Source organism: Hyperolius riggenbachi, chromosome 2 (genome assembly GCF_040937935.1).
Source record: "Hyperolius riggenbachi isolate aHypRig1 chromosome 2, aHypRig1.pri, whole genome shotgun sequence".
Classification (NCBI taxonomy): domain Eukaryota; kingdom Metazoa; phylum Chordata; class Amphibia; order Anura; family Hyperoliidae; genus Hyperolius; species Hyperolius riggenbachi.
Genome location: NC_090647.1, coordinates 285,210,266 through 285,233,906, shown reverse-complemented (window position 1 = coordinate 285,233,906; position 23,641 = coordinate 285,210,266). Strand labels below are relative to the sequence as shown.

At 44.0% G+C, this 23,641-nt stretch overlaps 1 protein-coding gene across 5 annotated transcripts in view; it reads right to left on the bottom strand.

Moving 5' to 3' along the window:
- Window positions 1–23,641, bottom strand: part of SPOCD1 (SPOC domain containing 1) — a 222,897-nt gene that overhangs the window by 10,238 nt on the left and 189,018 nt on the right. For all 5 annotated transcript variants that reach the window (XM_068265400.1, XM_068265401.1, XM_068265402.1 and 2 more), the window contains one exon: window positions 1,610–1,796. In XM_068265400.1, coding sequence (XP_068121501.1) covers window positions 1,610–1,796 — 187 coding nt within the window. The remainder of the gene's footprint in view (window positions 1–1,609; window positions 1,797–23,641) is intronic.

Sequence of the window (23,641 nt, the reverse complement as noted above, 5' to 3'; positions counted from 1 at the left end):
GAGAGGCAGAGAAGGAGGTAAATAGGATACAAGGGTAGGCCAGACAGGTGAAAGAGGTGTGTTTTATGGGCACAGCGCAATCTATTCTTCCATACCGCTCTGATAAACAGATAAAAATAAATACATTTGCATGCGTGAGTGCGAGGGGTTAATAGATTTGTTTGCTGTTTTCTAGCCACACCCCCTTCAGCACCTCCCTTTCCTTATTAACTTATATAATGTCCTAACTAGAGGCGATGTGCCTGGATATATGTATTTTTTCTTGTTACTGACCCCTGTGGCTAGGGTCTAATTCAGTGCACTCCCTCCTTCCCCTGTATGTGTTTGTCAGCATGCACACAGCTTATGCTGGTGTATGTGCATGGTGCACATGGACACATAACGTTAGCTCCCTTGTGCGATTGGTAAGATGCACTATCTGTCTCAGGAGAGGACGTCAGGATGTGTGCTCCTAATCCATTGATAGGTTTGATGCAATTAATGTGTTTGCATGTCTGCACTATGCATGTTACGGGGCCAGAGTTAGGACACCTATGTTTACCTGGGTACTTCTGCGCAGTATAGGTGACTAAGCATAAGAATGCATTCTTCTGTGAACTAAGACCCCGGCTTTTAACTTAGCTGTAGGGATAACAGTTGTGCCTGGATGAGTGAATCTGTGAATGCATTTGTTTGAACATTTGCATGCGTGAGTGCGAGGGGTTAATAGATTTTTTGCTGTTAAACAGGTAGACAAGGAGAACTGACCAATCCCCACTTAGAGAGAGTTGACCAATCCAATCAGTCAATCGCCTATATACTGTTATATACTGGGTACCACATACATTACAGCACCAGTATATGTTCATACACAGCACCAATATATGATCTTTTCTTATTTTGTGTGCGTTGGAAGAGGTGTAGTCTTGTACGGTGAGAATATCCCAAACACTATATTTTAACTGGTAAAGTTGGGGGTCGTCTTATACGCCCAGTCGTCTTATATGCCGGAATATACGGTATTTATGTTTTTTTTAAATATCTTTTTTTCTAATATGCAAATGTTTTATTTTGGTAACCATGGGAGAGTGGGGGGTGGTAAAGGGTTAATTTTAATGAGCGATGTATGTATTTTTATTTAAGAAATGTATGTAGGTGTGCTTTTACTATTTGGCCTTTAGATGTCCCCCCACTTTATCTTCCTGTGTGTACTGTTAGTATCCTAACAGGAAGTAATGCTTGTATGTTATACTTTTGTTTTATCAATGACCACAGAATCACATTGACACCGGTGGTGATTGATCCCAGGCACTTAGATCGGTAAATGGGAACTGTGTTCCCATTCATTGAACTGTGCACTAACAGGCAGAAACGAGAACGTGCGCAGGGGCCGACTATCTACATCCCTGGGACATAAGATGAAGTCTTGCGGGATGTAGACATACTGCACTCGTTGCAGTAACAAGTTAAAATGCCCTACAACATGAAAATTTACAATAAAGAATAATACAATGAAATCAATTAACATACAACAAAGAACAAATCCAAAATAGTGTAATATTCAGTAATACAAAGTGACTAATTCACACTAGTTAGGTTTTCTCAATGGTTACCAATCGTTCTGCCTTACCTGGACCTCCCAGAGGCCGCAGTTTGGAAGGAATTGGTTGGCATGCTGGCAGAGGAATAACAAATGCTTCCAATCTGTAGGTTCTGATGATTCCATATCTCAGCTTGCGGTTCAAGTAGGAGAAAAGTCGACTATAGGATACAGCATCACTGGCAGACCGGGGACTCAGACGGAGCAAGCACATATCCTTTGTGAACATAAAGCAATGGGATTTGTATGCTAAGCTATCATCCAACAACAAACATGGCAATACTTGTAAAAATGAAGAAAAAAGGAAAAAGACTGGCACTGCGGTCATGGGACTAGCCTAGAGGTGGCAGTTCGATCAGGAGGGATCAGGGTATTTGCCTCCTGTGTGCTCAGGATGCTGAAGCAGACATCAAGTATACATATAACAAGGAGATTGAACCATCCGGCACTACATATCAAGGTTAAGCATATTTGTCATTTATTGTATCCATTCATCTGATCACACAGACAGGTCCATCAATTCAATACATGTAATGACATACCCTTACTGTTCCTAGCTGTGGGGTAGTGTGGGAGCAGCGGTCCGCCTGACAGCTGTTTCGCTCTAAGATGAGCTTCTTCTGATGTTTCCTTGCTGGGTTTGGCACCATCCAGTGGCTTTCTGAATTTCCGCAGTGTAGTCGGAATTGGAAAGCCACTGTGGAGCGCAAAACACTTCCTACTTCCTTATTGTGGACTTCATTGAGTTCCGCGTCACAGGCATATCGAAGTACGCGTGCGCAAGTATTGTTTCATGCGTCATCCGTAGTTACGGACGCATGCGCACGGGACGCATCAAGGAGGAGGGAAAGTGACGCTTAGCGGCGTGACGTATGCGGAAGCCGGAGCGACTGCCCGGCATTATAAATGAACCCGATAACGGGCCGAACACCGCGCACGGAGCCTCAGAAGAAACTCATCTTAGAGCGAAATAGCTGTCAGGCGGACCGCTGCTCCCACACTACCCCACAGCTAGGAACAGTAAGGGTATGTCATTACATGTATTGAATTGATGGACCTGTCTGTGTGATCAGATGAATGGATACAATAAATGACAAATATGCTTAACCTTGATATGTAGTGCCGGATGGTTCAATCTCCTTGTTATATGGCAATACTTGTGATAAACAAAATTACAGAAATTATTGAGCGGCTTCATGCTTCACATATTCACAGTACATTAAGAGCCTGTTCAAATCCTGCTTTTACAATGTATGTGCTTCTTGCAGTGGAGTATAGCACTGTGTTAGCCACCAGTTAAAGCAAAAAGTTTTACATCAGGATGCTACCATTTATTGGACATACAAGAAAAAGAGCAAGCTTTAGTCCAATAAGTGTTCTTCAGACTCGATTCCTGTAGACTCAGGGAGAATCTGAAGAAGGCGTATTGGCTGAAAGCTTACTTTTTCTTTTAAAGTGAATGTTTACCAAGTTAAAAATAAAAAAGTCAAATAATCACCTAAGGAGAGGAAAGGCTCGGTCCTAATGAGCCTTCCCTCTCCTCTCCCGATGCCCGGTCCCGCGCAGGATCCCCCGTGGCAGTATTCGACCAGTTCGGTCAAATACTGCCACTTCCGCAGCCGAAAGGGAGCTTTCGGAAGCCTTCGGGAGCACTCGGGCTCCCGAAGACGGGCTGCTCCATACTACGCATGCGCGAGCGCCCTCTATGATGCACTCGCGCGTGCGTAGTATGGAGCGGCCCGTCTTCGGAAGCCCGAGTGCTCCCGAAGACCTCCGAAGTCCCTGCGGCGGCGGACGCGTACGGGGGAGCCAGCGCAGCACCGAGGGCACCGGGAGAGGAGAGGGAAGGCTCATTAGGACCGAGCCTTCCCTCTCCTTAGGTAAGTATCTGACTTTTTTATTTTTAAATTGGTAAACACTGGCTTTAAGGTTGCCAATAAATAGAGTTGGGCCGAACGGTTCGCCTGCGAACGGTTCCATGCGAACTTCAGTGGTTCGCGTCCCGCAGGCGAACTTTTGTGGAAGTTCGGTTCGCCCCATAATGCACCATGAGGGTCAACTTTGACCCTCTACATCACAGTCAGCAGGCCCAGTGTAGCCAATTAGGCTACACTAGCCCCTGGAGCCACTCCCCCCCCTAATGCAAGGCAGGCAGCGGCGGCCATTACGCTCACTCATGTGCCTGCGTTAGTGAGAGTAGGGCGAGCTGCTGCAGACTGTCTCTCATAGGGAAAGATTAGTTAGGCTTAGCTTGTTCCTGGCTGCATACCTGTTCTGTGAACCCGCCACTGCATACCTGTACTGTGAACCCACCACTGCATACCTGTACTGTGAACTCACCACTGCATACTTGTTCAGTGAACCCACCACTGCATACCTGTACTGTGAACTCACCACTGCATACCTGTTCAGTGAACCCACCACTGCATACCTGTTCAGTGAACCCACCACTGCATACCTGTTCAGTAAACCCACCACTGCATACCTGTTCAGTGAACCCACCACTGCATGCCTGTTCAGTGAACCCACCACTGCATACCTGTTCTGTGAACCCACCACTGCATACCTGTTCAGTGAACCTGCCACTGCATACCTGTTCTGTGAACCCACCACTGCATACCTGTTCTGTGAACCCACCACTGCATACCTGTTCTGTGAACCCACCACTGCATACCTGTTCAGTGAACCCACCACTGCATACCTGTACTGTGAACTCACCACTGCATACCTGTTCAGTGAACCCACCACTGCATGCCTGTTCAGTGAACCTGCCACTGCATACCTGTTCTGTGAACCCACCACTGCATACCTGTTCTGTGAACCCACCACTGCATACCTGTTCTGTGAACCCACCACTGCACATCTGTTCAGTGAACCCACCACTGCATACCTGTTCAGTGAACCCACCACTGCATACCTGTTCTGTGAACTCACCACTGCATACCTGTTCAGTGAACCCACCACTGCATACCTGTTCTGTAAACCCACCACTGCATACCTGTTCTGGGAACCCACCACTGCATACCTGTTCTGTGAACCCACCACTGCATACCTGTTCAGTGAACCCGCCACTGCATACCTGTTCTGTGAACCCGCCACTGTATACCTGTTCTGTTCACTGAACCCGCCACTGCATACCTGTTCTGTTCAGTGAACCGGCCACTGCATACCTGTTCTAGCCATGGTGCGCACCAGTCCAGCACGGCCGTCACTACACAAACAGCTGTTTGCGGTGCGTTACACAGTGAGTTTGGTGTGTCAGTGTGAAGCAGTACCTTAATTACACTACCTGATTGATGTATACACATGCAAGATGTTTTAAAGCACTTTAGGCCTGTCATTTAGCATTCAATGTGATTTCTGCCCTTAAAACGCTGCTTTGCGTCAAATCCAGATTTTTCCCAGGGACTTTTGGCATGTATCCCACTCCTCCACCTGGGGGTCCAGGTGTTAGACCCCTTGAAACATCTTTTCCATCACTTTTGTGGCCTGCATAATTTTTTTTTTTCAAAGTTTGCATCCCCATTGAAGTCTATGGCGGTTCGCGAACTTTTACGCGAACCGAACCTTACGCGGAAGTTCGCGAACCCGGTTCGCGAACCTAAAATCGGAGGTTCGGCCCCACTCTACCAATAAATGGTATCATCCTGATTCAAAACATCTAGTGTTTCTTGCATATACTTTATATTTAATATCACTGGAGAGACGTTCTTCCATTTCATGTCATTTAGGACTTTTTCTTGGGAAGATCTCTCCATTTTTTGTCTAAACAGGAAATAATGAAAATTTTCACAGACAGGGACACAAAACGGCAATAAAGATTAAAAAAAAAATAGATTAAACCCTTATCATCTATCCAAAATTTAAATACCTTTTTGGAGTAATTTAGTTATTCTCAATTATTTTTACATTTACGGTACTCATGGCCTTTTATATTGAGTCAGCTCTGACTCTCTCAACCTTTCGATGAAGGTGTAAAGTGAAATTTTCCATAAGTTAGGCGTTATAAAGTAACTCACAAAAGTGAATACATCTCTCACATTTTTGTAAATATTTTACTATATCTTGACATGGCATAACACTGAAGATATGACATTTTTATACAATGTAAGTAGTCAGTGTAAAGCTTGTATAACAGTGTAAATGTCAAATTAACTCAATACACAGCCATTAATGTTTAAACCGCTAGCAACAAAAGTGAGCACACTCCTGAGTTATGTCAATATTTTGTGTGCCCACTATTATTTTCCAGCACTGCCTTAACTCTCTTGGGCACAGAATTAACTAGGGCATCACAGGTTGCCACTGGAATCTTCTTCCACTCCTCCATGATGACATCATGAAGCTGGTGGATGATACAGACCTTGTGCTTTTCTATCTTCCATTTGATTGTGCCCCACAGATTCTCAATAGGGTTTAGGTCTCGAAACATGCTTTGCCAGTCCAGCACCTTTACCCTCAGATTCTTTAGTAAAGCAGTGGGTCTTGGAGGTGTGTTTGGGGTGGTTATAAAGTTTGGAATACTGCCCTGCGGTCCTGTTTCTGAAGGGAGGTGAGCATGCTCTGCTTCAGTATGTCACAGTACATGTTGGTTCCCTCAATATACTGCAGCTTCCCAGTGGCGGCAGCACTCATGCAGCCTCAAAACATGACATTTCTACCACCATGGTGAACTGTAGACAAAACACACTTTGTGTACTCCTCACCTGGTTGCTGCCAGGCACACTTGACACCATCTGAACTAAATACGTTTATCTTGGTCTCTTTCGACCACAAGACATGGTACCAGTAATCCATGTTCTTAGTCTGCTTGTCTTCAGCAAACTGTTTGCAGGTCTTCTTAATCACTTCAGGACTGTAGGCTTACACCCCCTAGTGACCAGGCTTTGTTTTACAATTTAGGCCACTGCAGCTAGCTGCAGGGCCGTACAACTCAGCACACAAGTGATTTCCCCCCCCCCCCCCCCTTTTCTGCTCACCAACAGAGCTTTCTGTTGGTGGGCTCTGATCGCTGCTGGGGTGCTTGTTTATAAATATTTTTTTTGTTGGATACATTTTGCCATTTTTAAAATTGTTTTATTTCCTACCCTCCCTCCCCCCATCAGCCAATCTCAGCGATCGGCTCTCACAGACATCAGCCTATGAGAGCCGATCGCTCTCTGTACCTCCCAGGGGGGCAGCCGTGTCACACGGCTGTCCCCAGTACAGCGCTGCAGTACATCGCAGCGCTGTACGCTGTAAATAGGCGGCGGTTTCGCCAGCTCTGTCATTCAAGCAGAGATGCGCACGCATTGGCGCGCGATTTCCTGCAAAACCCCGCCCCAGGACTTGGCGCTAATTGGCCTTAGGAGGTCCTAGGGCTGCCGCCGCGTTCACTCCCATCAGTGTGACGCAGACGTTATGTAGTTAATATTAGACATAAGTGGGGAGTAGGGTTAGGTCTGGTTCACACTGGACAGACCAAAAAAGGCTCAGTTTTTATTGTGAATCAGTTTTTGATCCAATTGGTTAGTACCCGGTCAATGCAACACGTCTGTCGGTTTGGATTTATCGCAGCCTCCCCAAACTTGCTGTCTGTTTGGAGGGCAATGTGAATGGATCCCACTGATTAACATAGGATTCGTTCACCTTCGGGCCTTAGCAGCACTTAAAGTGACTCTGTAACAAAAATTACAAAGTTTTTTTCTACCATCCTACAAGTTCCTAAACCTATTCTAATGTGTTCTGGCTCACTGCAGCACTTTGTACTATCACCATCTCTGTAATAAATCAATGTATCTTTCCCCTGTCAGACTTGTCGGCCTGTGTCTGGAAGGCTGCCAACTCTTCCATGCTGGTCTGTTCCGCTATGCACACTACAGTGTGTGTTTTATTTACATAAGCCAGCAGCTTCTCTGCTATCTTATCAGTAATAGAAGAGAGCTGGATAAAAATCTTCCTCTGTTAGGCTGTGAAAGTAGCTGGCTGACACATACTGAGGAATTACAAACACAGGCACAGGCAGAGCTGTCTGCAGGAAGCCTGTAATGTTCAGTGCATGAGAGAAGAAGGGGACAGAAGGTAAACACACAAATGATCTTTTGAGATTCAAAAGGAAAGCTGTATACAGCCTGCTTGTGTATGGATGTATTTTCTATGTGTGGACATATTGTACATCAATCTACTTCCTGTTTTGGTGGCCATTTTGTTTGTTTATAAACAAACTTTTTAAAACTGTTTTTGACTACTTTTTTTTTTTTTTTCCAAATAATTTTTATTAAAGCACTCAAGGAGAAATTTTAACACATATTGAAAAAGTGCATATACATTTTGTGTGCATATAATTTTTAAGAAAGCATGCATTAGAATAATAATAAACAGACATATTTTCTAGAAAACATTTCGTCTCTCTACAGATTATTTATGTGCTAAGAATAAACCTCATAACGACATTAGTCTACTATAAGCTACCACCTACCCTACTCTACTCTCTCCCTGTGCCCTCAATCAGTTCCGCTCCTCTGAATCCCCCCCCCCCCCCCCCTTCCGCTCCAATATATTATGCCCTGATCTCCAATCTCCCCAAGGTACCTGCTATTTTACTTTTTAAATACCATGTAGTATTCTCAAAGGCCTTCATTATATGAAATATTTGGGTATCTGTAAGGGTTTTTTCTATGTAGATGCGCCATGTCTTAAAATAATTAGCCGTTTTGTTTTTGGCTTCTTTTTCTAGATTTAATTGCTCCATTAGCATTATTTTATTTAATAATTCAAGGACTAAAGAGACTGTGGGAGGTTCCGGGTTTACCCAGTGAGTTAGAATGGCTTTCTGGGTAGCTAATAAAAATAAGTGTTCAAATTTTGTGATAGGAGGGGCATCTTGATCTTCCTGAAGATCTTGGGCGTGGAATAAACATAACATGAGATCTAAATTTCGTTTTTTACCTGAAATTCTGTTCATTTCCCTTAAGGAATTTTCCCAGAATCTTTGTATTTCCCCACAGTCCCATAGGAGGTGATTTAAGTCTGGAAGGTCACTAGAACATTTAGGGCATACTGGGGTTGTTTGCTTGGCTTCTGCTTCATGTATAAATGGACCCTTAATGGGGATATAAGCCCTATGTACGACTTTGAGGTGCATCTCTCTCCAGTTTTCGCTCGGCATAGCCTTTCTGACTGCCAGCCAACCACTACAAGCGGCTTCCTTGAATTCCTCCTCAGAAATTGAGAGTTTCTCAGACCACTTTTTTATATAGATTGTGTGTTTACTTAAGACTTTGGCTGATTCCCTGACAACCGCATACAACCATGAGAGTGAGCGTTGCTCCTGAGGTTGATTTAAAATGTCCTCAAATATTTTGCTTGAAAACAAACTACGCTCTCTACCCAAAGTCTGGGTTACATATGATTTTACTTGGTTATAATAAAAATTGTGGGATTCTGGTATGGAAAATTTTGTTTTTAGTTCAATGAAGGATAGAAGTGTATAGTCAGGAGAAAGAAGGTCTGCTAACTGGAGTATTCCTTGGTCGGCCCACTTTTCATAAGTTTTATGCATAAGGCCTGGGATAAATGCCGGGTTGGCCAAAAAAGGCATTCTGGCTGAAAGATGTCCTATCATTCCCATTTTTTTCCTTATCTCTCTCCAACAAATTATTGTGCCTCTTATTAATATATTTTGCTTGATATACCCTGGGAGAGCCCCCAATTTGGTATGTAAAATTCCCAAGAAAGAGTAAGGAGCTATTAGTTCTACATCTAATGGAGTGTTAGTCACATAGGAGGTATTTCCCAGCCAGTCCCTAATATGGCGAAAGATAGCTGTTAGGTTGTATAATCGGACGTCAGGGAAGTTAAGGCCTAGATGGCTCAGCGGAAGCTTTAGTTTAGTTAAAGCAATACGTGGCTTTTTGGAATTCCATATAAATTTGGTAAAAGCAGATTCCAGTCGTTTAATATCTGCATGTTTAATCAAAAGGGGTAACGTTTGGATTTGGTATAATAAACGGCCAAAACTCATCATTTTGATCAAGTGAATTCTACCCATCAATGAGATTGGTAAGGAAATCCATTCCTGTAGTTCCTTGACTACACGAGCAACCACTGGGGAGAAATTCAAATTGTAAAGTTGGCTAATCTCCCTTGGGATCTTAATTCCCAGATAAGTAATGTAAGAAGAAGCTATCTTAATTGGGAGTTGAGCCGTCTCTCTCGTGGATCTCCTATGATCTAAGAATAAAAGTTCACTCTTATGGTAATTAATTACTAGGCCTGATAATCTACCGAAGTCATTTATGTACTGGATTACCCCTGTCAAATCCCTTATTGGATTAGCCATGTATAATAATATATCATCCGCAAATAAGGATGTTCGAAGGATCTGGGTTCCAATCTGCAATCCCTCGAAAATATCCGAAAGAGCAAGGGCACGCGACAGGGGCTCAATAGCCAAATTGAATAATAATGGAGATAAAGGGCATCCCTGTCGCGTACCCCTCCCCAGGGAGAAGGAGGAACCCAGACCCCCCGGAATAGAAATACGAGCCACCGGAGAAGAATACATCAATTGAATATATATAAAGAAATTGCCAGTGAAACCATATGCTTTGAGAACCGCAAACAACCAGGGCCATTCAATACTATCGAAGGCCTTCTCGGCATCAAGTGCCAAGAAGGCCTCCTTTCCAGTAGCTTTTCCCTGTAACCTGAAATGTTCAAGAGCTGCCAATGTTTTTCTTACATTAGTTACTGCACTTCTCTGCTTTACAAATCCCACTTGATTTTCAAGTATAAGATCTGGGAGGACCTCCGCCAATCTCTCAGCCATTATTTTAGACATGATTTTAAAATCTAAATTTAATAAAGAAATGGGTCTGAAAGATGAGGGATCTAATGGGTCTTTTCCAGGCTTCGGAATTAATTTTATACGGGCGTCATTTGCTGTGGGAAGAAAGGTTTTGTCTTTTAATATACGGTTATATAGGGCTGCTAGTGTTTTGGGGAGTTCTGTTTTAAGTAATTTAAAAGATTCAGCAGAAAGACCATCTGGTCCTGGGGCCTTCCCTAAGGCTATTTTCTTAATCACATAGGTTACTTCTTGAGGTGATATAGGGGCATTAAGGGAGATAAGATCTTGATCGGAGAGTATAGGGAGGTTAATTGAAGACAAGTATTGAGCAAAATCTGTATTTGGAGGTATTTTAGATTCATATAATTGCTTGTAATAGGAATGAAAGATGTCAAGGACCTCCTGTTGTTTTGTAATAATCTTCCCAGAAGTATTTTTGATCTGCATAATATTTGAACATGTCCATCTTGGTTTTGAGAGATTGGCTAAGATCCTCCCCGATTTATTACCTAGCTTGTAGAATCTTGCTGCCCAAAAAGATCTGAATGTTTTATCATATTTTTCCAGCCAGACATCTGCCTCCTTTTTAGTAGCTATCCACTTTTGTCTGGTCTCCAGGTTAGGGTTTTGTAGGTGCTGAACGTAAGCCTGACGTGCCTGATCGCATGCCTCTTGGTATCTGGTTGAGGTTTTTTTCCTAGAAGAGCTGGCGTATGCCATGATCTGTCCTCTTAATACAGCTTTAGCTGCTTCCCAAAAAAGTGTGGGAGTCTGCCAATGTTGCTTGTTATTAGAGCAATAATCTCGCCACCAGTTGACTAGTTCTGGTGCAAATTGTTCGTCCGTATACAAAAATGTGGGGAATCTCCACTCACTTCCTCGTGTTATAGGAGGGAAAGTGATATTTGTTAGCAAAGGGGCATGATCTGATATCACTAAAGCCTTGATTTCTACTGTTGAGAAAGATGTTACCATGTTGGCAGAGACTAATATATTGTCTATTCTAGAGTGGGAAGCATGGACCTGGGAATAATGTGTAAAATCTTTATCAAAAGGATGAAGGTGCCTCCATATATCAATTAGCCCAGTAGTGCCCGCAAAAAGTTTTAAATTTTTATCCTGTTTTCTAGCGGATGTGCTATCTTGTGAGTATGCAGATCTATCCAATTGAGGGACTATGACGGAATTAAAATCTCCAATAATCATTACTTTAGATGCTGATGGAATAGAATTAATATCTTCTTCCAAAGCTTGGAAAAATTCTGTGTTATCTGTGTTTGGAGCATATATTCCCCATAGGAACAATGATTTTCCATCAGCTTTTATCTCGACTTTCACCCATCTGCCATTAATACTATCATAATCATGAAGCAAGACTTCCCCCCTAAAGTTCCTATTAACCAAGACCAATACCCCCGCCCTACGACCTTCTGATGGTGCTGCTATCACTTGACCTACCCAGAATTTTGTCATTAAATTTAGGTCCTCCTTCCGGAGGTGTGTTTCCTGGAGGACTGCCAAATCAACCTTCATTTTGTGCAATTGTCTTAATACCTGCGTGTGTTTTTGGGGAGTTCTTAAACCTTTCACATTCCATGTCACAATTTTCATGGTGGTTGGAATAACTTTTCAAGAAATGGGTGTTTGAAGTAAATAAACATATCATTGATCGAGCGATGGGTGTCCCAGCAGCACCACATCACTCGCATAGCTTGAGGGGGGGTAGGGATCCCTACAATTGAGGAACAGGGCCTATATGGTGAGGACATCCAATGGAGAGCAATTATCATCAAACATTCATCATAATACTGAAACATTAATGAAGAACAAACTAACCGAGTAAGAAAACAAATTCCTTCTAGGCACTTATATGAGTATCTTAAGGTGAGTGCACCATCAAATTTTTTGTTTTGTGCATCTCTTCTTTTTACTGACTTCCTTTTTTCTGAAAGTGTGCAAGTAATCAGATTGATCAGAAAAACAATGTAGGGCAACAATCTAGCCCAGCACCGTTTCTCCGCCAGATTGCAATGGAGGGGTAGTTCCCCCAATCCTGCTAAGCTGGTCCGCAAATATCCCTCCCTCTTATAAGATTCCCTAACATGTACATATCATTAAGCAGAAATAGCATTTAGCATAAAATAAATTTCTAAACATAAGAGGAATCTGTAAAAAATAGAATAGTTAGCATACTTAATGTGCTTAATGTCCCCGACCTTGGAATAGACTCCAGGTTGTTTTTAAGAGAACATTACCCTCAGAAAAACCGAGGCTTGTAAATTTCAGTCTTCCCAAGGAGCAGAGTCTTGGCTTGAGCCAGGTTCTCCCAACCTAGGTGTAGTCGGTCGATCTAAGTTTGTCATCTCTTGTTGGAGTTGAGATTCTGATGTTTGTGAACTCGGAATGTCAGTTGTTAGGAGGCGAACATGAGCTTCCGCATCAGAGGGTGAGGTAAATGACACTGGTTTTCCATCATCGGCATATATGAATAAAGTAGCTGGGTAGTTCAGAAAGAATCTAATCTTCCGCCTTACCAGAGTCTGACAAACTGGATTAAACGCCTTTCTTGCTTTACTGACTTCTGCGGAGTAATCCGCAAACAAAAGCAGTTTGCGTCCTTGTATTTCTAAAACCTTCTGATTGCGATATGCTCTTAATAAAGCCACTTTCTCTGAGTAATCAAGGTACCTTACTATCACCGGTCTGGGAGACTTTCTTTCAGGGCGCAGTTGCCCGATCCGATGTGCTCGTTCGACTTTAAGGGCAGTGTTCAGCCCCAAGGCCTTCGGGATCTCCGTGGCGCAGATCTCTGGCAATTCCGCTGACTTTACTGATTCCGGAAGCCCGATAACCCTTAGATTGTTTCTCCGCGATCGGTTCTCCAAATCATCAATCCGGTCAAATATTATAACTTGTTTGTTGGATGTCGTCTGCGCCAGCGTTTGGGCCTCCTCACATTTCTCAGTTAAGGCGTCTACTCGTGTCTCAAGGTGTTTTGTTGCGGCCTGTTGTGCCACGATCTCTTCCTGAAGCCTACGCATTTGTTGCCCGAGGGCCTCCGAGATCATAGCTGATAATTCAGGGCGTAGGAGAGTCACTACCTCCGTGGCCAGTTGTCGGTAGTCCAAGTCCGCTGGCTTACGAGAGACACTATCAGTGTCTGTGTCCGAGGCCTCGTGGTCTGATCCTGCCGCCGCCATCTTAGAGTCGCGGGGGTTACCGCGCTGTACTTTCGGCGGACGTTTTTCTTTGTCCTTGGTGGATCTGGTAAGCTACCGGTCCATTGTCTGGTATTCCACAGCCTCTGACATGGTTCTAATGACTTGAAATCTCGGTCGGGGAGGCTTTTCAGGAGGTTCACGGACGGAGCTCAGCAGTTAAGCTTCCATCCCTCTCAGCGCCGGAACCGGAAGTCTTTTGACTACTTTTAAGGCGGCGGGGAGCGGCGAAATTGTGACAGAGGGTAATAGGAGATGTCCCCTAACACACTGGTATGTTTACTTTTGTGCGATTTTAACAATACAGATTCTCTTTAAAAATAGTGCAGGACATTTGGGCGCAGCCACCTCCACCATAGGCCGTAATAGCAATTACGGCTATAGCAGCGCTCAGTGAGTGATTTGGGCGCTGTCAAAAGATGGAATATAAATTATTCTAAAAGCACTGTAATTCAGCTGCCAGCAATAGCTTGAAGTCGAATTAAAGTGAACCGGAGACGAAGCACCCTCATGTATTTTACCATATATATCAGTGGAAACATTAGAGAAAACACCTACCCTGCTCTCTGTTCCATTCTTCACTGCTCAGCCTGCTTCTAATCAGCCCTGATAAAATCCCAGACTGAGCATTCAGTCTGGCTTTGCTCAGGAATCATTATAGCTGAGTCTGTCTTCTCTGATGTCTTTTCAAGCCCAAGCCTGCCCCCTTCTGGCTCTGCTTTCCTGTTCTGTATATTTGCAGCATCACAGTAAACTGTTATGAGATGGGAGGAGCTGCTGATGTAAGAGTATATTGAAAAACGTTTTTTTAAATCTATATTTGTTAGACATAAGAGGTTTTTAGAAATGGTGATTTAATAATAAATAATAATATGCTTTTCTGACAAACTGTGTTTTGCATGGAGTTTTAGTAAAAAACCCCCACAAAAAAACAGCACTCCAGAGCGACGAAAATACCAGGTATAGTATTTATTTTGTAAAATCTATTGGGGGATATGTTTATTTAGTGCCAAAGCGTTCATCGCTGGTTTCCTTTAAGTCTTTCCCTACTATCCATGGCGGCCTAGAGGTGGAATAGTAATTAACACCACCGGTACGTGTTCAGGTGCAGGGTAAGCTTTTTAACGGCTTTACCCTGCACCCAAAACTTCCGGCGGCAGTTTCATAGGTATGCGGGCCTTAGGCATAGGTAGAGAGGACTAGTGTTAGGAGTAGGTAGCCGAGGGGTAAAGTGAGAGGTAGGTTAGGATAATTGATAGTAGAATATCAGTCAATTTACCAACATTCTACTAACAGAAAAAGCAGATACCAGAATATTGGTAAGTGTACACATATTTTACTAACTGTGAAATCCGCACCCATTTTTACATAGGGCTATTTTAAATGTATGCCAACAAGTAACATGACACTGGTTATGGAAAATTTCTAATATGTGAGAATTCAGACATTCTTTACATAGGGGTGTACTCACTTTTGTTGTCAAACGTTTGTCAAGACATTGATGGCTGTATGTTGTATTATTTTGATGGAAAAGCAAATTAACACTGTAATACAAGCTATACAAGTGACATATCTTCAGTGTTTACTTGTGAAAAGATATAATAAAGTATTTGCACAAATGTGAGAGGTCACTTTTGGAGATACTGGCCACTTACATAACCTCATCAGGGATCTGGTTGAGAGAAGTGTGGTTCAGCATCAGGTCAAATTACATGGGAGATATAGCCAGCTAATGGCATGAGACTGGAGATAATCTACTAGTTCAGAAGGTACTCTGAAGCTGGAGTTCTTTTGGATATGACGAATTTCTTAGCTTTTATTGCAAGTGAGAATCATGTCAAAGTAATATCGGGAACCAGAAACATATTCATATATATCTTTAATTACAATATGCCCTTTCTGGAGTTTACTTCAAAGTTCTAAGTGCTCAAGTAAAGGTTTTTTGAGGGCATTTTGATATAATGTAAAGCTATTTTTACCCTATCTGTAAATTGGTTTCAAGAACTCTGTGTGAAGAGAAGTCATCAATATTTCTGAAATGCATTGAATGGCAAAGACTGTAATTGTAATCTAATATGATTGAATAGATAATCTTAGATTTGTTTTTGCCACAAAACTAACAATGACCATGGCCAGGCAGCCATTACCAGCTTCTGACTTATGACTGTTATCTACTATCACAATTACTTCTAATTGGATGTATAGACTTTTCTAAAAGCTATCAATACCTATTCAGAAGAGGCTAATATCTCTGGTTGGGTGGTTTCCATTGACATTTTTACACCACAGGGCATTGTCACCATGTTAAGCTCCAGTTGTAATTCCAGCAAATAAAAATACACATTCCTAAATGGTTATGCTCAAAACTGTTACTTTTGAAGAAAGCAAAATATTTTAAATCAACTTAAAGAGAATCTGTATTGTTAAAAATCGCACAAAAGTAAACATACCAGTGCGTTAGGGGGCATCTCCTATTCCCCTCTGTCATAATTTTGCCGCTCCTCGCCAAATTAAAAGTGGTCAAAAACAGTTTTTAAAAGTTTGTTTATAAACAAACAAAATGGCCACCAAAGCCGGAAGTAGGTTGATGTACAGTATGTCCACACATAGAAAATACATACATACACAAGCAGGCTGTATACAGCCTTCCTTTTGAATCTCAATAGATCATTTGTGTGTTTACCCCCTGCAGCTCTCATCCACTGAAGAGTGACAGGCTAATTGTTTCTTCCTGCAGACAGCTCTGCCCGGTGTCTGTAATTCCTCAGCATGTGACAGCCCAGGCAGCCAGCTCCTTTCACAGCCTAACAGAGAATGATTTATCCAGCTTGTAAAATATAAGAGAGCAGAGAGGCTGCCTAATGTAAATAACACACACGGGAGTGTGCATAGAGAGGGCGTGCATAACAGATCAACAACACTGAAGAGTTGGCAGCCTTCTAGACACAGGGCGACTAATCCGACAGGGGAAACATAAGTTGATTTATTACAGAGATGGTGATAGTAGAAAGTGCTGCAGTAAGCCAGAGCACATTAGAATAGGTTTAGGAACTTGTAGGATGGTAGAAAACAGGATTAAATTTTTGTTACAGAGTCTCTTTAACCACTTAAGGAACAGGGGATTTTCCAATGATCGGTGCTGCGTGGGCTCTCCAGCCTGCAGCACCGATCAGGATTGAGCTAGGGCGACCAGACTTTCCCCCTTTTTTCCCCACTAGGGGGATGTCCTGCTGGGGGTCTGATCGCCGCCGGCTATTTCTGGTTAGCGGGTGGGGGCTGGCTCCTCAAAGCCCCCCTCCGCAGCGATTTCCGCCCTCTCTGCCCTTACCTCCCTCTCCCGCAGGCTATGGGCTGCGCAGGACGAATATCCGTCCTGCACCGCCTAGAATAGGCTTCAGCTTATCAGATGCCGGCGATCCCCGGCCAATCAGAGGCCGGGGATCGCCGATCTCCTTTTCGGCGCTGCTGCGCAGCAGCGCCGTATGATGTAAACGCAGGGGATTTCTTTCCCGTGTGTTTACATTTAGCCTGCGAGCCGCGGCTCGCAGACTGTTCATGGAGACACCCTCCGTGAACTGACATGGAAAGTTTCCATGGTAACACCACTTCGACCTGCCGACGCCTATCGGCGATAGGCGGTCGTTAAGTGGTTAAAGTGTCATTATACTGATACTTAAAGCCCATTTCTGCTTATCCACTTGGGCCTCGTTCCCACTATACGTGTTGCCATGTACATTTCTCCAGCGCATATGGTGTGCTGACAAGCGGGAACATCAGAAGTGCATAGACTGCACTGTCTTATGTTCACACTATATGCACTGTGCAGCATTGTGATGCGCTATCGCTCTGCTGCACGCATTTTTCAACAAATTGCTGTGCTGACCTATTTACTGTAGTGAATGGGATCAGTAGCGCACCACACAGCGGTGCAGATGGTGTGCGAGCGCACACACTGTGTTCAGATCCCATGGCCATCTGAGTTTCATAATTTGAATGAGGCTTTATGCTTACAATAACTTAGAATTGAACCCTAATGAATAACACAGTACACTTGCCAAATTAATTCTACCCCCCTTTTAAGATAAAAACACCTGGCCCCACTATGACTAAGCTGTCACACTGTGTTTAGCTTGTATACTGGTCTCGACCTGAAGTATACATTTTGAAATTGTCCAAATTGCTTTAACAGTTGTAAAATGACTGTGTGCACTTACTATGATCCCTCTATTCAAGTCCCGATAATGCCTACAAACATGGCGTACAAAAGGAGTAGAGGCTGCTCATGACTCATTTTTTATAATGTTACAACTGGTTGGGGAAAACTTCTGTTCTAGGACAGAAGCAAAACAGTAATATAAGTGATTAAGCCTCATTTTAAAAGCCTACTCCACTTAGGTCAAAAATGTAACATGAGACATTACTACACATGCCATTCTGTAAATGAATGACATTTAATATTATCATTCTACTTCAATCTGCAGCCTCTATATACAGTAGCTTCTTAGGAAACCTTTCCAACGCCTGGGCCAAGCATTAGCAGGGTTCCGGCTGTTGGAATTTAAGTATGATATGCTTGAATTCGGAGCCCGCAGTTACTTTAGATAACTGGTCTTAGTAAAAGGACTTGCTCTGCAGAGTTTCTCTTTAAAGGAATACTATCGATTCACATATTTTTTTCAATTGACACAGAAATTGTTTGGAAAGTGCTGCTAAGTACTGGTGTATACATTTTAGTAGCAACTTCTTTGTTTACTGTTAGCAAAATACATTCAAAGTTTACTGACGCCAAAACTGACGGCTGACTGAGCCATGAGGAGAGGGGAAATTCCCCTCACACTTGATCAGTTAACTCTATGTGTAGCTCTGTGTGTGACAGAGAGAGACAGGACACATGAGCTGCAGCTGTTGGGAGCTCTGTTTCTGACTGAAGTGTCTGAAGAGAGCAGAGGAAATGTAACTAATTGTCACAGCTTTTTCATATTGTTTTTGCTTTCAGAGTTTGATATGTTTGATATTTGCTTTCTGTAGTCTGATATGCAACTCTGGCTGTGTATTGAAGCAGACACCCCATTCTGCAATTGATTTGTCCCAATATAGCTAAATCCTACCCTCAATAAATTACAGCTTTTGTGTGATGATCTGCTCAGCTGCCTGTGCAAGCAGGCAGCTTTTTGACCATTGTTCAGGTCTGCATTCTGCAGGTCTCTTTAAGAGAGACCTTTTGTCAGTTCTGCAGCTTGCTTCTGCTGAGGAATTTGCATACGTTTGTCATGCAGGAAAATTCCTAAATTTTGCAGCATCAAAAGTAAAAGTAATATGTCTAATAAAACTTTTCCTGATGTTGTCGCTATTTCTACTGCAGATGCGTCTTTTTCTCACCCTGTTCACACCTGTAGGGGCCCATTGCCTGGTGACAGTTGCTCCAGTGTTTCTGTCCTGAACACCTTACAGTCTGCCCCGCAGATCGCGGAGGTTTGCGCTATGGAAGCGTCAGTTTCACAACCTAAAGCGATTTTTGATTCGCAGGTTTTGCGTTCTGGCTCCTCGGATTTGACATTGTTAGCTGAATCTAAGAGTGAGACAGCGCTTCGGTTTTGCGAATCTGACTCTAAAACATCTTTGCTGGGTCCAGAGAAAGTTTCTCTGAGCCTGCCCTGTACCATGAATAACAATATGATGTCCAATCACACTGACATTTGTGAGTCCCTTTCTTGTTCTGAGGAAATGCTGATTCTGCACCCTGTACTCTGGATGAGTTAAGATGGCCTTGTTTAGAGTCTCCTGCAGTGTCCCTAGAGGCTCATCTAGGTATTGCCACTATACTCACCTGTTTTTCTGCAGTTTTGGAGATGCAAGCTAGTATGACTGCTACGCAGAATTCTGGGTGCAGCAAGATTAAAGTTAGGGAGTCAGAGTGTGTTCCAGCAAATATTCCTGTACGTTCCGCTCCTGATGATGAAATTCAGTCTCCGTTTATGGTGGAACCTTCCCTGGGACATCTGCCCTGTTCACAAAATAAAGTTCCAGTTTTGCCCTGTAACATAGATAGTTCAGAATCCTTCTCAGAAAACTTGAAAAATGATGTTCCAGAGGTCTTGTCTGATGTCCTGGAGACCTCCGAGTTCCTCCCAAAGGGTGCAGAACTTGTAGGAGACGTCTCCTGCCCCCCAAGCCCTTCTGAGGTGTTGCCCACTTCAGTAGGCATTGCTGCCTTGCAGACTACTTTTTCAGCTCTGGTGGAGCTTCAGTTATGCGTAGTCAATGATGAGTTTTTTTTTGAAAGTCCAGTGCTTGAGACCACTGCTCATGATGATCCTCTGCCCGGTACTGGTTTTGGTCCTGTCGTGCCGGACTCTGAGGTTGGCAGTTCCCCGACATGTTCTGAGGTTTCTCCTGTGCTGTGTACCCCAATGTGCTCTGTGACCCAGAGAGCCCAAGTGTGCCTCGGTTACCAGCATGCTCAGATGCTTCCTCGGTGGAGACATGCTCTGATATGGCTTGCCTGCTTGCATGCCCAGAAGTGGTCCCTGATAGTCTTGATCTTGATGGGTGTCCTCGTAATTCTGAATCCGGAATTGTCATTGGTTCCATGGGGGTTCTTGATAATTCTCCATGTGAGCCTGGTGATTGTTCTGCCCTCTTGGGATCTCTGTGGAGCTTCAAAAGGTTCTGGGAGATTCCGGGAGAAAGTTTGCTTGGTACCCTGGATAAGATCAACAGTGGCTTTTGTGTTGTAAGGGACACTTCGAACAGGTATTGTGGCAGGTTTGGTATTTTCGGACGCTCCTTGGAAGGTGGTGGGTATTGTCTGGAGGGTGTCGATGGCTTCTCCTCTGGCGTTCACAGTCCTGATGGGTGTTATACTGAGACTGGTAGTACTGATGGGCATGTTTCGGTGGCGTTTGCTTCCGATGAGGTCAGTTTCGGCTGGACTGACTCTGGAATTGGGCCTTGTCGAGCTGTCCTGACCTTCATGAGTCTTCAGTTAGAGTCCTTTGCTAATAGCAGTTTTGAGGGTCGTCTGGAATTCGACCCTAGAGGGGGGGGGGGTACTGTGATGATATACTCAGCTGCCTGTGCAGGCAGGCAGCTTTTTGACCATTGTTCAGGTCTGCATTATGCAGGTCTCTTTAAGAGAGACCTTTTGTCAGTTCTGCAGCTTGCTTCTGCTGAGGAATTTGCATACGTTTGTCATGCAGATTGCCTAGCCACATCCATTGTGGGCTTGCCCTATATATGCCATGTGATTTCACAGTACTGCGCTGGTCATAAGGAGTCTTCCTGTGAAACACTCTGGAGAGTGTCAGCCTTGCTCATTGTTTGAAGATAAGCTTAAGATTAATTCTTGGGACTGCACTTAGGCAGGTTTCCCTAGTGCAGTTAGGATTGCATATCTGTTTTGTTTGTCTGTTGCGATTGTCCTGTCCCTGCGGTGGTCGACAGGAAGTCATTCTGATCTTTGTTCTTGGAGTATAGCTGGGGCAGCGGTTGCTACCAGCTATCTCCTCTATCTGTCTTTGCCTGGATCGCACTCGCCTAGCGCTAGTGCTGTGGATCCGTCTGATCTCCATCTCTCTGTCTCCCTGGATCGCACCGGCCTCTTTTCACTAGTGCTGTGGATCCTATCTCTCGCTTGTCCCTGTTTTCGTGTGTCTGTCTTGTCTGCTACGAACGCTTGCTGGAGGCTTGGTGAGGTAACCGTTAAGCAAGCGCTCGCGTCCTCTGTTTCATGTTTGTCTGTCGGTGGTTAGTTAGGCGTGCTTGTCTCTATTGTGCTTATCACGTGGAGACCGCGCATGAACGCGTGCACTGTTGCGAATGAGTGCGGTGTTCGCGTTCAGTTAGCGTTTGTTATTTTCCTTGTCTCCTCATTGTATGATTTGCTGTGCCTTTGCTACTCTCGTGCTCCGCCTTGCTGTAGCCTTGTGTCACGTCTGGCGATCGCACCTCTCGCGATCGCGTTCCTACTTCATATCTGCTGTGGTGTGTGCACCGTCGCGGGTTGGCGACTAGTTTGGGGCACACACACACAATCTGTCTCTGTGCTCACTCTCAATCGCTTCTCTTGCGATAGCGTTCTTCCCTTCGTACAATTCCTGTCTGGCGTGTGTGGTAGGGCAGAGGAGCTGTTCCTCTGCACTCCACAGCTCCACCTGCCGACAGGAATTTCCCTCTGCAGGTGCATTGCACCTTCTGCTGGGTTCCCGCAAATTAAACGCTTGTGGAGGATTTCCACAGTGTCAGCGCACATCCTGTGCGCTGATCACGGAGAGAATTCCACAATCGTTACATTTTGCCTCTGATATTTAACATGAAAAGTAGGAAAATGTTTACACAGCTACTTAGACATTATTTGTACATTGTCATTTTAGAACACTTGGGTATCGATAGTATTCCTTTAAAGGAAAACTTAAGTCAAATAAAAAAAATGACATTTACTCACCTGGGGCATCCCTCAGCACCCCGAAGCTGGATGGTGCCCTCGCAGCCCCGCTCCGATCGTCCTGTCCCCGCCGGCGGCTACTTCCGGTTCGGCGACAGCCGCCGACAGGCTGGGAACGCGGCTGATTTTCCGCGTTCCCAGCCGCTGCTATCACTCTCTATGCTGCTATAGCGTATATATAGACGCTATAGCAGCATAGAGGGTGATAGCAGCGGCTGGGAACGCGGAAAATCAGCCGCGTTCCCAGCCTGTCGGCGGCTGTCGCCGAACCGGAAGTAGCCGCCGGCGGGGACAGGACGAGCGGAGCGGGGCTGCGAGGGCACCATCCAGCTTCGGGGTGCTGAGGGATGCCCCAGGTGAGTAAATGTCATTTTTTTTATTTGACTTAAGTTTTCCTTTAAGGAGGATTTCTTGCAGAGAGAAATAGAGGCATTTCTAGAAGCACGATGTAGAGCATTGTGCTGTGTCTCCCACAAGACCACAGCGCGGTATTAGCTTGAGATGTACAGACATCCAGGCTGCAGTGGGATAAACATTGTGTTTTAATATTTCCTGAAGGTAAACAATTGCCAGGGAACAGAAAACAATGTTCTCCTAAGAGCAAGGGGGCAGGTAACTGTAAAGAAGGGTTTTCCAGTGCATGCAGTTAAGACTGTGCTGGTCATTCTATCACATGGTCTTGCCAGCCTATGGCAGGCTGAGATTACTGAAAGCGGACTCCACCCGCTGGGGGTGGAGTCCAGGGTTAACTCTTGACTGGCTGTTTATAAGGAACAGAGGGTCTAGGGCAGGTATGTTAAACCAGTCCAATGAGGGCCGAGATCCTCACTCATTTTTGATATGGCTAAAATTAATTGATGGGTCTGAATCAGGAAAGGTGTGGTCCATCAGGTAGAACACATTCCTTTCTAATTCCTAAACACTGGCATGGATCTAGCCCTTCAGGCCTGGAGTTCGACACATGTGGTCTAGGGGAAAGGGCTTCCACTTTACTTCTATTCATTTCGGAACCTCTTGTAACGTCATTTATCCGTATGCTGTATATAGCCAAGTGCTGTCTTTCCACAGCATAGCATAGATGTTCATAAGATAAAGACTGGTCGATTCACAAGTGATGGACCAAGAGCATGAAACGTGTTAACGTGCATGATGAGTTAAAGTGGACCCAAATTAAATATACAAGATTTTAGAAATAACATCTATTTTCTAAACTATAATAATAAATAGCAGCCTTTTTTCAGCTGCATGATGACAAATATAAAATATTTTACATTTATTGGAGAAACCCCTCCTTTCCTTTCATATTGCCGGGACAGAATCCGGCAAACTGGTGGAGTTGATGGTGTCCAGCAAAGGAGGAATTGCTAATGGCTGCCACCTGTATAACCCTAGTTATGAAAAGATAAAGGTGAAAAGCATGCACTGAAATGCTCATAGGCTTGAAGGAGTGTTTATTTATCTTTGTATGTGTCAGAGTGGTGCAACTAAATATTTTGAATTAAAAAAATGTTTGGTTTGGGTCCGCTTTAATACAGATTGATTGCTTCGCTAAAGGTAATGAACATGTAACG